The sequence below is a fragment of the Argiope bruennichi genome, chromosome 3 (assembly GCF_947563725.1).
Source record: "Argiope bruennichi chromosome 3, qqArgBrue1.1, whole genome shotgun sequence".
Lineage (NCBI taxonomy): Eukaryota > Metazoa > Arthropoda > Arachnida > Araneae > Araneidae > Argiope > Argiope bruennichi.
The window spans coordinates 31,141,326-31,155,291 of NC_079153.1; the positions used below are offsets into that span (position 1 = coordinate 31,141,326).

General features: G+C 26.7%; 1 protein-coding gene across 4 annotated transcripts in view; it reads left to right on the forward strand.

Moving 5' to 3' along the window:
- Window positions 1-13,966, forward strand: part of LOC129963162 (ubiquitin carboxyl-terminal hydrolase CYLD-like) — a 75,781-nt gene continuing 61,815 nt past the window's right edge. For 2 of the 4 annotated variants that reach the window (XM_056077290.1, XM_056077291.1), the window contains exons 1-2: window positions 1-294; window positions 3,061-3,557. In XM_056077290.1, coding sequence (XP_055933265.1) covers window positions 3,087-3,557 — 471 coding nt within the window. In that variant the 5' untranslated portion in view covers window positions 1-294; window positions 3,061-3,086. The remainder of the gene's footprint in view (window positions 295-3,060; window positions 3,558-13,966) is intronic. The other 2 variants (XM_056077288.1, XM_056077289.1) reach the window with 2 other exon arrangements.

Below are 13,966 nucleotides of genomic sequence, written 5' to 3' on the forward strand. Positions count from 1 at the left end.
ATCATTTTTTTTGAATGAAATGGGTTGAACAAATAAATTATTTATAATTATTTTAAATATAAGTTTTTATTGCGTCATTTATTGACCTACTTTTAAAAAGAAAAACACAGAAATGCTGACTGAAATATATAAAAATTTGATGATGAGTTCCTTTAGAGAATTTTTAAAAAATTCCACAATAATGATGTAAATTGAAAAAAATAAAATCATTTTTTTTGGTAAATAAATTGGAGGCAGGTGCAAAAAGTATGTAATATTTGAAACAATTGCATATAAACTATAAATCCTTATAAGGTAAAATATTTTTTTTTCTTATAAAATTCTCTTGTACATTATTTTTCATGTTCTTATATATTTAAAGAATTCTTTTATGATTTAATTTTATTGAGTTTATTGTAGTTACATTTTTATAGTTATTAATGCATTTATGTATATTTTCTTTCTCATTTTTTCAAAGTCCAATTTGATTTGACAGAATGTAAAATTATCTTTAAAGTATTTATGTGAATTGAATATTGTCTTTGCTTCTAAAATATTAAATACTATCTGTCCAGTGAAATTTTTATATGTAAATTTTTACAATTATATTTATTTTTAGTTTATTTTTTACTGGCAGTACAAATTTATTAAATTGAAATGCTTAAAATTAATATGCTTTATATTTATATTTTATGTTATTTTTGTGACATAATTCTAAGATATAATCTTTTTTAATGATGCTTAAATAAAATTTTCAGACTGATAAAAATACATGATTATGTCTAAAAGCTATGGAAATTACATGCAGTGTTAGTTGTGGGTGAAAAAAAAAAAAAAAAAAAAAAAAAAAAGATGTGTGAGCATTTTATTGATTTAATTGCTACTTGAATATTTTTTTTTTTCTTTTTCTGTATCAAGAAAAATCAAGTATTATCAAGAAAAGTTAAGTTCAAAAACTTGAATGTGTTAATTCAAATTAAACAAAACTTTTATGTTAACATTTATATTTAATAACACATGCAGTGAATTTTATGTTGGATAAATAATAGTTGGATAGAACTGAAGAACATAGTTTTGGTTAGTACACAATATAGTTATTTTTTTTCTGCTGGTTTTGTAATGATACAAACTATTTAAACTACACACACATGCACACAAAATGAATAGTATAAATGTAATGTCAAAATCTGAAAATTACTGGGTTTATTGAATTTATCAATTTTTTGATTTTAGTGTATATTGATTCTTTTTTGAAATTGCTTAAAATGACATATTAAAATTTTATGGCTGTTTATCATATCCTTTCTATTTCAAAAAATGTTAGTGTTACAAATTTATTATTAAGTTTTTTTTTTATATTTGAATAGAATTAAAAATAAATATGGCAATTTCAATTTATTTGTAGTATAATTCTGATCTTTTAATTTTTATATTATCTAATGTTTCCATCGTGTCATTTTAATATTTTAGATCACTTTTTAAAAATATTTTTTCCCAAATTTCCATCTTTTTTGTTACCGAAGGAAGATGACTCTTGTGTTTTCAGTTGATGAGAATGAGGGGGGTGGTCTGACAAAGTAATAGATCCTGTATTTTCAATATTTTTATTATATATGTTTAAATATTGTAACTCTTAGTTATAAAATCTGAACATTAATTTGTTTGATACATTTTATTTTTAATAGACATTGTATTTATAAATACTGATAATTTTGTTTGTCTAATTTTGTTACTATATAAAGCACCAGAAGCAGTTTAAATTTTTTTTTTTTTTTTTACAAATTTTATTTATCTATCTATAGATTGGATTATTCAAAGATTTAAAGATAGAGAACAAAGAATTTGTATGATAGTTATCATTCTTTCCTGTAAGGATGTTTTAATATTTCTTATTAAATTTAAAAACTGCAAAATAATTACCGTAAGAGGAGGAAGGAAGATACCTACTCTGAAAATAGAACATATTGCTTAAATTTATTGCAAAATTTTTTGTGTTTTTGCTATAAATGTAGTGGATTTTCATTTTCATTATATAAAATGATTTAATTTTATATTATTGTTAGTAAATACTTTCAGTTTAATTATTGTTCATGTTATTAAATAAATTTATAATAAATGTAACTTTATTTTTGGAACCTGATGGGTGATGTGTCATTTTATTTTTAATGAATATCTTGGATCTTGATACTAAATTTCGATCAACTTTTTTAGCTTTCTTCAAATATTCACTTTTATATTATAGAATAGGAATCGAACAAAAGCTACACAAAAAAAGTTGTGTGATATGTGCACTCTGTTTTTTTATTCTTCCCTTCCATACTCTTACAGTATATTTTACTGGATCTATTCCCTTAGACATTTTTCCATATATTTTACTGTATTTAAAATTTGTATTTGAGTTAGCAGCAACCTGACCTTATGAGCAATTTTCTTTATTTATGAAACATAATAGCAAAATTGTTTGTCATGTTCTTACATCTAGAAAGATAATTTGCATTATGTGAATAATTGTGCCTATTTTTTTTTCACTCTCTTATCTGTTTAGCAGAAATGCATATTGACAGTTTAGTAATCAGTACCTATATTTGAATCGAGTTACTGGAAATAAAAATATTGTATGGAATGTTCCAATATTAAAACACAGTTTTTTATCTTATCACTTTATCAGTAGGTATATCATCTTCAGTTTCATGATTAGATTATTTTTGCAGTATGATAAATAACTTTTGATAAATACTTTTATTAGCACTATGTTAAGAATAAGTTTCATTAAATTTGAAAATTAAAAAAGGTGTTTTAGAATTTTAAATAAAATCAATGGTATTAATTTGTTAATTCTTTTACAATAATTGGTATTTTTCCATTACTGGGGCCATCGGCGACTCTTAGCGATAATTTGCCAAATCCTGGTGATAATGCTGGTGAGCAATTCTTAGTGATAAATGGTAACACCAATAGATTTTAGCAGCATTTTCACTTGCTGATGATTGGAGCCTCACTAATGGAAAAGTACCCTGTAATAATTCATTTGAAAATGGCATATTTTTTAAAGCCCTGACTGTATCACTCTTATTTTTTTAGAATTACTGTGAATAGTACCTATCAAAATGTCTTTGGAACGTGGGAAGCGGCGCAAATTTTTATTATTAGAAGAATGCTATGGAAAGAAGATAACAGATGACAATCGACCTACTTCATTATTTAACAAATCAGCCTTAGAGACTGAAGTTCAACTTGTTCCTGGAAGTATATTGCAAGAAGTTAAATCAGAACCAGGATCACCTTCTTTATGCGTACAATCATTAGATCATGATAATGTCTACATGCTATGCAATAACACAGATGTTCATGAACTGTCTCCTTTTGAGGCTGAGGTTTTAGTTCCTGTTTCTCCTGTTAGAGATCGTCTTCGTGTTCTGTCAGATGATGATTGGTTGAAAGAAGCTGAAATGATTGTTGAAGGTAGTAATGTGAATGTAGATTTAGGAGCAGATTTAGATCCAGTTGAAGGAATAGTTCGCTATTGTGGAGTTGTGCCAGAGCTTGGTAAAGGCATTGTTTTTGGAATTGAACTTCTGGTAGGTATAATTTTTTTTGGGGGGAAAAATTTCATGCAAATTCATATGTATAATTACTGAAATAAGTATTTTAGTATTTGTCAATGCTTATGTAACATCACAAAGTAGAAAGTTAGTTTTGAAAGGAAAGCAATTTTTTTGTTCTATAATAATAAAATATATTTAAAATATAAATTAAAATAAAATAGTTTCAACATTGTTTTCCTTGAAAACTATTCCAGATTTTGAGGTAAAAATTGAATTCAACCATTAAATTGAATAACTTATTAATAGCATACAAATAGGTGGTGGTCTAAGTGTTATGTAATTCTGCTCTGCAATGAAATCAATAATAAAAAAACATTAATTTCAATTTGTTTTATTTGGGGAGGGGAGAATAAGAGATAAAGTAAAAATAAATTGATATTGAGTAATAAGGATAAAAAGTTTTTTAGGGATATGTTAGTTGAACCTTAATTATTTTTTAAAATTTTGGATGTGGATTGAAGGGAATTATTTTAAAAAGTATTAATTGACAAAATCAGTTGAATTTCTATTACACTTCTGGATCAAAATAAGAATGTGAGAATAAGTTAGATAATAATAATCATAAAATAATTGTATTTATATTTAATGTCTAAAATAAAGCAATTCATTATTAATTTTGAAATATGCTGAATTTATGACATTTGTGTCAAGAAATATTATGGGCATAATGAAGTTATTTTACAGTTTAAACATCATAATAACTTATGTGAGTATTGGTTAATCCAGCAATGCTTAAATTTAACATTAAAAAAATTCTCATTTAAACAGCTTACATAAAATTATAATTTGATATTTCATAAAACGTTGAACATTTTATCATTGAACATTTTTAAAGCAAAATTATGACTTGTGAGAAAGCATTCAGGAGTGAAGCATAAGTTCACATATTTTTACAAATGACATTTTTTTATTATCATTTTTGAAGATTGATATTTTGATCAGTAAATATTACTGTTGTTCCTTTTTCGCATTTCATTTTAGTATTGAATACCTTTAATAATGACTCTGGATATATCAGCAATATTTAATATTAGACTATCAACCTTTTGTTCATAGTACTATAGTTTTTATCTCATTTCATTTCTAAAGTTGAGAATAAACTGTCATAACAAAAATAATTAATTATTCACTCCACCTGGACTTACTTTTTATTGCCATAAGAATTATAACTTTTACCTTGGCCAAACCTAACCTTTTTCATACTCTATCAGCACTTAAAATTTAGACTAGTTAGTTTCAATTTTATATATTATGATGTTTTATGAGCAACTAGAAATAATCTAAATATATGGAATTCCTAAATAATTTATACATTTTAGAAATCCAAATAACTGAATAGATTTATTTCATATTTTTTATTTGCAAACATCATGGTGCATAAGGAGGTTTTTCATCACAATTAATGAAATAATAATTAAAAATTATTTTTACATGAATAGTCATGGTTATTCTATTTGTAGTATTGTCACTCCTATTAAATGAAAATATTATAGAAATTTTAAATAAATGTTTTATTAAAAACATATATTATTGAAAAATATGTTTTTCTTTTCTGACATTCTAGGGAGTACTAATGTTAAATACATTTTTCCTTATTCATATATTGCTTTTATATCAAGTAACTACTAACAATTTTGAAGTTTGTTTTCAAATTGTGAAGCATTGAGAATGTTTCATGGCAATTTAACAGTTAACTTTTAATTGACAAAAGATGCAATACTATTTTTATTGACCAGATATATAAGATACCAAATATATTTCAAGATGAAATATATAAACCTAATATCTTATTAGTTCAATGAAAATTACAAATTTTTTGTGTTTTTGCTATAGTTCATAATATGATAACTATTATTCTTCTAAATTCTGTTTCTACATTTTTCTTCTTCGCATGGGCTAGATTTGGGGGGGGGGGAAAGGCTTGCTCTTGTTTTATAAAAAATCTGTAATTATCAATGCTAAAATATGTTATATGCTTCAACTTAATCAATGCTAAAATTTCTACTTTCATATTTTATGAAATTATTGACTAGACCTTTTATTAATAATAATAAAAGGTTTGTAAAAATTGTGACTAAAATATTGTAAAGAATAAATTATTAGTAAGCATGAAGATTAATCAATCATCTGATTTCATCATATAAAAAAAATAAAGGAATCCTATTAAAATAACAATCAAAATTTTGTAAATTTTACTTTTGAAAAAAGCAAACGCCCCCTAAAAGTTTATATTAATGTTGAAGATATGCAGATGTAAATTTCTGATGAGAAAAATTTATGTAAAATGCCGTATACTTAACTCTTTGCGTTTTTGAGTTATCATGTCCAGATTTACATAGATGGACTGTTAGACAAATTTTCTGTCGATTATATTCAACCAAAATTCGATACAAACAACCAAATTTTAACAAATAACAAAGCTTCATCCCCCCCCCCCCGAAAAAAAAGGGGCTATAGATATGTAATAATAATAATAATAATGAAATGAAATCAGAAAATAAAAATTCATTAACAACATTTCCAAAAAAAAAAACATGAAAAAATAAGCAGAATCTTCCTTTGTAGTTTGTAACTGAAAAAAAAAAGTATCAAAATATTTATAGAAATAATGAAAACCCTCATTAGTGTGTGTGTGGGGGGGGGAGAGAAATGGTGTTAAAATAATTTTTGTGCAATAATATTTTTTTCGAATTACTGCGGAAGATCGTCAAAATTTCTCTTAAATTGTAATTAAAATTCTAACTAAAATTTCTAAAGGAAGATATATATATGTATCGTGCCGAGGTACAGATTCCTATTCTCCAAAGCATTTTTGCTATTCTAGGTACAAAGTTCAATCTTGTAGAGCACCATCAACACCCATATACACATGTTTTTATTAAAACCCGTATCGTGCCAAAATAGCTTTTTTAAAGAAAAGCAAAAAAAAAAAAAAAAAAAAATATGTATATAGGTACACAACTGATTTAAAATTATGACAGATAAACTACTACTTTTATTTTTGAAGTATAAATAAACGTCTAGAAATGTCACGTGTTTAATAAAACTAAGTTAAAAAATATTTTGTAGTGGTAATATATTTTTATAAAGTTGTATGTATGGTATACTAAACAAAATGAACATAAGGGTTAATAGTAGATGTAAATGCGTGCAATTCGTAAAGGACCTCAATTTTGTTTTTGTATTTAAGCTTAGAAATATGTAAAGTCAATAGCAGTAATGCCTTTTGCCTAGTCACCTCTCTTTTACTGTGGAAATTCGGAAATCGGATATTAGACGTAAACGTTTTTGTTATTTTTAAAAGCAACCGTTGTAAGCATTTGGCAGCAAAACTTTTATTAATATTAAGAATAATTATTTTAAGTATCATTTCCTTCATCAATAGAATTTCAGATTAATTTTAACTACTTATTTTATGTATGGATCAACATAAGTATCAAAATATACACTGTCTAGCAAACTTGTGAAAAATTAAAAGATATTTACGAATGTCATAGTTGCAAGTGAAATAATTTGTTTGATTGCTTCTGTTACTAAATTTGTTACATAAATTGAAATTAATTCTTGGGTATTTTTTTAAAACATGAACTTGATCTAACCGGATTAAACTAAACCAGGTTAATAAACGTCTAGCATGTAAAATAATGGACTTCATTCTTCCTCAGTCACTCTTCTTTAATTGACATTTACAGTTGCTTTATTACTTAATGTAAGCATTATAATGGGTGTCTTTTACCTTGGAAGCTAATTCTTCTGCATGTGAATATGGCCTTCACAGTCGATTCGAGTATAATGGCGTTTTAAGTGCGAGATTTACTTGCATTGTTTTCATTGACTGTCGTTTTATTCCTTGTCTAGAGTTAAAGATCTAATGTCTTTTTAAGGATCATGCTTACACTTGTAACATGCACATATTCAACCTTCCCGCTCTCCCCCTCCTTCCGAAAATGATTTAATCTTTTATTGATTTGTTGAAATTAAGCACTTAGCGAAATGCTTACTCAAAATAGCAAAAATAATTTATTGTTGTGAACGTATTTACAAATTACAATATTTCTTACTTTCAGACATTAAACATTTAATGTCGGAATTTGTTTTCCATTTTCGATAATTGTTACAAAAATTTTGTTTGACTTAATACCTCTTGAAAAGCCCACATAGAGTTAGTTGTCTTTAAAGATATTCATTTGACGAATATAATCCAGTTGCTTGAAGAGTTTGTCCTTGATTTGATAGTTATGGCGGAGGTCAACTTTCAACAGGAAATGCCATCTGATTATTTGGAAATTCATGATGAATCTCAGCCTATGTTTCCATGAGGCGGGTGACGATCATTCTTATCTTACTAATTAAGCCTCGTTTTGCATTTAAGTTTCTGTTTCATGTGACAATAGAGTTTTTCTTCTAAATTAATTTTATACCTAATGGATTTAAACTATTAAAAAATTATAGAGGATAAAATTGGTTGTCACTGTCGGTATCAGATTGTACGAATCCCTATAGTAATAAAGTTTGCCATTTCTTTTTACAATGTTTTTTTGAGTTCAATGTGTTCGATTTTCTTGCAGCAATTCATTTTTTGTAATCTGATGATATTTGATAAAGCCATCATTGACAGTGTTTTAATTTTTCTTTTATCTTAAACCTTTTACAAAAATATGTTTTAACGCAAACAGAAGATACCGTCAGAAATTGGTTTAAAAAAGAGGTTTTTCATGAACTTCGTACATGGTACAGTCCGATAGATACTAAATTCTTTTGACAGATTTGATTCCAAATTTGAAAGGGATCTATATTTTAAATGTACTAAATTTTTATCTACGTAGCGCTTTATATTTTGTATCGGCAACCGGAAATATAATTTCCTTTGAATAGATTTCTTTCAAAATGTGATAGAAAATAAATTTGATGTAAAGACTTATAAACTAAATTTCACCCGTCTATCTCAAAGCATTTTTGAGTTATCTTGACAGAAATACAAACATTCTTCTAAAAATGTATTTTTCGGACTCAGAGAATTGCGAAACGCGGAGATTCGTCAAAATCCCGAGTTCGAATTTTTTGATGACTAAAACACTTTCTCTTTACGCACTCCTTTCATTCATCGCCGTATGTCTTATATTAGTTGGGAAGAAGTGATATTGATAATAGAAGTGATTCTAACAACTAATGGAGGACTGCTTTAAAGTACTGCGATAATACATTCACCTTGTGTGTATTTTTATTTACGCATTGTTACTTTACCAAGAAGAAAAGCTCCATTTTTATTAAACATTGGTGGCCTTCAGCGACCGTCAAACAATCGAATCATGTCAACCAACTTTAATATTGGTGGCTTTTTTAATTTTTGACATGCAGGAAATATTGATTGCTCAATAAATTGGAAAGTGAAATCGAAAATACAGAATAAATAAATAAATCGAAATGTACTGAATATTTTGAAACCACTGAAGTGAATGATTTAGGTTCTTGTATTCATTTTTTAAAAGACATTAAGCCGGAATCTTCTTTAAAAATAAATATTAGATTTAATCAAGGTTATTTTGCACTTACATCGTGCATAATTTAAATTAAAATATTACCCCATCCTTAAACTAATTCTAAAGTTCATATTTACGCTAATTATAGCACATTAACTAAAAGCATGATTATATGGAGTAATGGAAATTAGAACCGATTTGTCCCATCTCCGAGCTATTTTAAATTTATAAAATCCTTAATTTATCTTTATCGACATGACTATGAAAGATCCCGACACCGTCCTGGTTATTTGAAACCGAATTCTAAATTTAAAACCTTTTTCATAAAATCAGCAATAAACTTTGCAAAGTTAATGAGAAACTATAGCGTATAATAGAACCGGTGGCTTGTGACAGCAATGCTTAGAGAAGATTGGAGGTAATTTTGAAATAGTTTTTTAATTGAGAAAAGACATGCAATTCAAAAATAGAATGAGACAATGAAATCGGTTCCATCTTCATGACATTACACAATAATAAAAAGTACTATTACAAAGCATATTTTAAAATTTCCTGAAATTGGGGAAAAATTGTGCGATTACCGAATTTAAAACACTAAAAAGATAATTTTTAAAAAATGTTTAAGTTGATATAGAAATTTAGCTGATGTACGGAAATATGCCAACATTTTATTTAATTTCAAATTTATTAAAATTTTCATTGCAATTTATCCAAATTGCAAATAAACTAATTACAATTACCATCCAAAGTATACATGAGCCGAATTTGATAGCTGTAATGCTCTGACCTATATAGAGCCAACAGGCAAACATACCACACACACGATCGAGGCTTTTATTATTAGTAGAAACTTCTGATATTGTTTAATTGATAAATATTATTTATTTTTCGATTATTTAATATCAGCAATTATCAATAATTTTTTTACAACTAGAACATATGCCTCTCTAAATAAGTTATCCTATAAATAATGAACCAAATTTGATTGTCATAAATTAATTAACGAAATTTGTTGTAGAAAATCTCACACATATTGGCAGAGTGTTTGTGAAATTTAAAAAATTATATTCTATAGCGCACTTTAGATATAAATAACATTAAAAGTAAAAAAAAAATGCATTGGCAAGCTAATACAGAATTAATATATATATATATATATATATATATATTGAAAGAAATTATTAGCTGTAGCTCCAACTCTTCCTCGAGGGGAGAATATAATGAATAAGAAGAAATTAAAAATTGCTGATACACAGTCTGGCTGATTACAGTCTGCATAAAATAATGTGAATAAAATGTGAAATTTACGATCCCATAAGTTTGTTCCCAATCGAATATAAACTGGACTAAATATTTTCCTATTCTGAACTAACGTCTGGATTTCTTAAATGTTTATATATATTAGATTAGTTTGAAATAAGAATACCTTTCACCTTTTCTGGATTTACATAAATTGTGATTACATGCGAGTGAATTGTTTGAATACAAACTTTTCATTACGATTAATGAATAACTCTTCGATAAATTTAACTATTGGAATGCATGAATTACTTTAGCAGAAATATTTGTAATTATCAAATCTAATAATTTAATAGGTTTAACATGTTAGATAATGTGCAAGAAACTCCATCTGCGAACTTTCACAAATTACCATAAAGAAGGAGAATAGTTCGCATTGGGCTTTAATAATTTCAAACTTTTTCCGCGGAAGCTTTGAATATTTTCATCGACACATATTATTACATTAAAAGTCAATGCTTTGATCTTTTTATTCATTGAATAAAAAGATAAATATATTTCCTGTGCTTAATTATAAATTACCACCAAAATCATCAGTTTTTGAATATCCATTGTAAGCTATTTTTGCACGTCTGAATTGAGCTGCTTTCTCTTAATTTCAATGACAACAAAAATATTAATAAGCATTTTGATCACATGTAGTTTTAGAAATAAAATTACTTATCAATTAGATATTATTTCGATATAGTAATGTGCGTTATATTATATCGCTATAAAGAAGGATGACGTAAAATACTGCCATATATCTTTAGATGAGATAAAAGCTAAATATTTCAGTTTTTTTTTTTTTCACTAACCAAAATGGAATTTGTTGCTTTGTCATTTAATTATTCAAATTAATTCATAATTTAATTAGCATAATGAATTTCTTTTTTTCAGTCAGTCTCAATTCCTAGAATATTTAAATATATCATTACTAAGAGAGGGAAGATGACAATTTAAAAAGTTAATCAGCTTTCTGCCTTTAACATCGATTTTTGACATAACTTTTAAAAGTACATTTGTAGCTATCCGGGCTTTGTTTTACTTAATATGCAATGCCGATTGACACAAAAACTACGTAAATCAGATTTTCTATTAATGGATATTTCCTTTAAAATTAAACTAAAAGCTTTTTTGGAATCAAAGTTGAAGCTATGAGACAAGCATTTGCAGAGGAAATTGTTTATATTCTGTTAGATGGTATACAGTATTTCTAAACGTTGTGCAATTTACGTAGGGAATGATAAAATTTCTCTTAATTAAAATGATGGAAATATCTTTTAATATATACTTTATTACATTTTTTATTATTTTGGTGACATCGTGTTTGTTAGTTGTATTGGTTATATTTAATTAAAAAATTTTGTATGCTTGACCTTGATTCCCTCAATTAAAGTATTTTTAAGCATCAGATTGTAGCAGACATTAAAGATATGCTATTATGATAATTTTACATTTGTCCGGTATATTGTGTACACGAGCATTCCTAATGGATTTGGATACCATGACGTCACACACTTATTAAAAACTTAAGTGTCTCTATATAATCTGTTCCAAATTGCGCATTCTATTTTGAGACAATATAATCTCACTTTCTGGTTTTTCTTGTAAATTGCGCAAACAATTTGCAGAATGCTTCAACGCAAATGTTGCGCAAACAATTTTCAGAATAACTTTTAACAATGATAGAAAATTAATCGATTAAATATTTGATGAAATACGGAAAACGACTGGAATTTCATTACAGCAATGAAATGTTTTGTTGAAAATATTGCAGAAATTAATTTCAAATGTGTTAAAAATCAGTGAAAAGTTCCCATAGCAATTAAGTTGGCATCATAAAAAAAAAGAATTTTTAAAATGCTATGAAAATTAATTTTTTACAATAATATTTTTGGAAGTTATCGTGAGAAAGTATCAAAATTGCGCTTAGTGTTTTATAAAAATTCAAATAAAAGAAATTTATGTGAAGTACACATTCTCACTTCCCAAAGTGTATCTGCTCCAATTTTTGAAGCTCTACGTCGAACAGTCTAGCCTGTAGCGCTCCAAAACACATTTTATTATTGGTAGAGATTTTTTTCTTCCTATCGGAAGGAAGTGTTTTAAAGAATTAGACAGAAACATGGGAATGACTTACAAATTTACTGTACTATAAAAGAGTGATTTAAATTTATTGAATTTTTAAAAAGGCTTTTCGGTGCTTCCACTTTTTAAAATATTTTTAGAAGGCGTTCATAAAATTAATGATTTGCATAAAGACAAAATTGAAAAAAATATTGTCTATTAAAAAATACGAAGATAGTTTTGGTTGCAGGATGGAAATAATAATAATAATAATAAAAGAAGCGACTGAAATATGCATGAAATCTATGCAAAAATTATTTGCTGATAAATGTAAGATGTATTTAAATGAAAAGGGAACTTTTGCTGTTGCGCGCTTGTACCTGATTGCTTTAGGTTTGTATGTCGGCCGATAGAACATAGAGCGATGGTATATTAGCTTCCCACATCAAATAAAAGCTCTCTCTCTCTCATTTTTTTTTCAAAGACCAGAAAAGTGATACTGGATTTTTTTTTTAATGAAATGTTTCTAATCATATTGCTGAAACAGGGAGCGACAGTTAATGTTGATTGATATTGTAACTCTTTATTGAGCCCTAAAAACTTTATTGAGTTCTACTGTATGCCGCAATAAGCCTCTCATTTGACCTCAAGAAGACCGACTGATTAAAACCATAACCAAGGTTTTAAACATCAACTCTGATGTCATCTTCCATGTCCTCTATCTCTTAAAAAGTACCTGAAATGTCAGCTGTACTTCCTTACCATAGGTGACAAGGGAGTGTAGAACACCTTAGAATGCAGGATCCATCTGTAACCCAAGAGTTTGTGCAGTTATATCATCTTAAGCGCGGGGAAGTGTTGTCTAGGATTAGTAAGTGCATCTGTGATGATGGCGATTATATGTAGATGTCATGCTACAGATGAAGTGTTCTATAGATATAATAATCGACGTCTTCTTATCATTTGGGTACATTTTATGAATAAACCATTTGATCATCAACAGTAAAAATATTTCCATTTACAACTCTTAAGTGCCATTTCATAAATTACTTCTTGCAGCTAGATTAAATTATTTTTCGGTACCTATTTTTTAAATTTGGAAATGTGTTAAAGACGACATATTTTGTTAATTTATTAGAAACAGGAAATTTTTATTACAAGTGCAGCTATTTCGTTTATATAGGCTATTAATTTTTCGCTAGTTCAATATCTACTACTAATAAAAAAAAAATGTTAGTCTGTTGGCACTCTGCAGGCTAGGTCATTGATTTAAAGCAATCAAAGTAGGTATAAGCATACTTTGAAGAGTAAGAATGGGCAATTTAGAGATTTTTTTTTTGTTTTTGAAATTTTAGTTAATAAAAATTAAGTAACTTTTGCCGTTTTCCTATGCCGGCTTTCAGAAATATAATTGCACGAAAGTAATTTTCAAGTCATTTTAAAACTTAAAAAAAAAATGTTTTTAATCATATAAATTTATTTGCAATGCAATTTTTACTTCCTGAATTTTGACATTTTCTAAAAGTATTTTATGTATAATTTTCAACCTTTTAT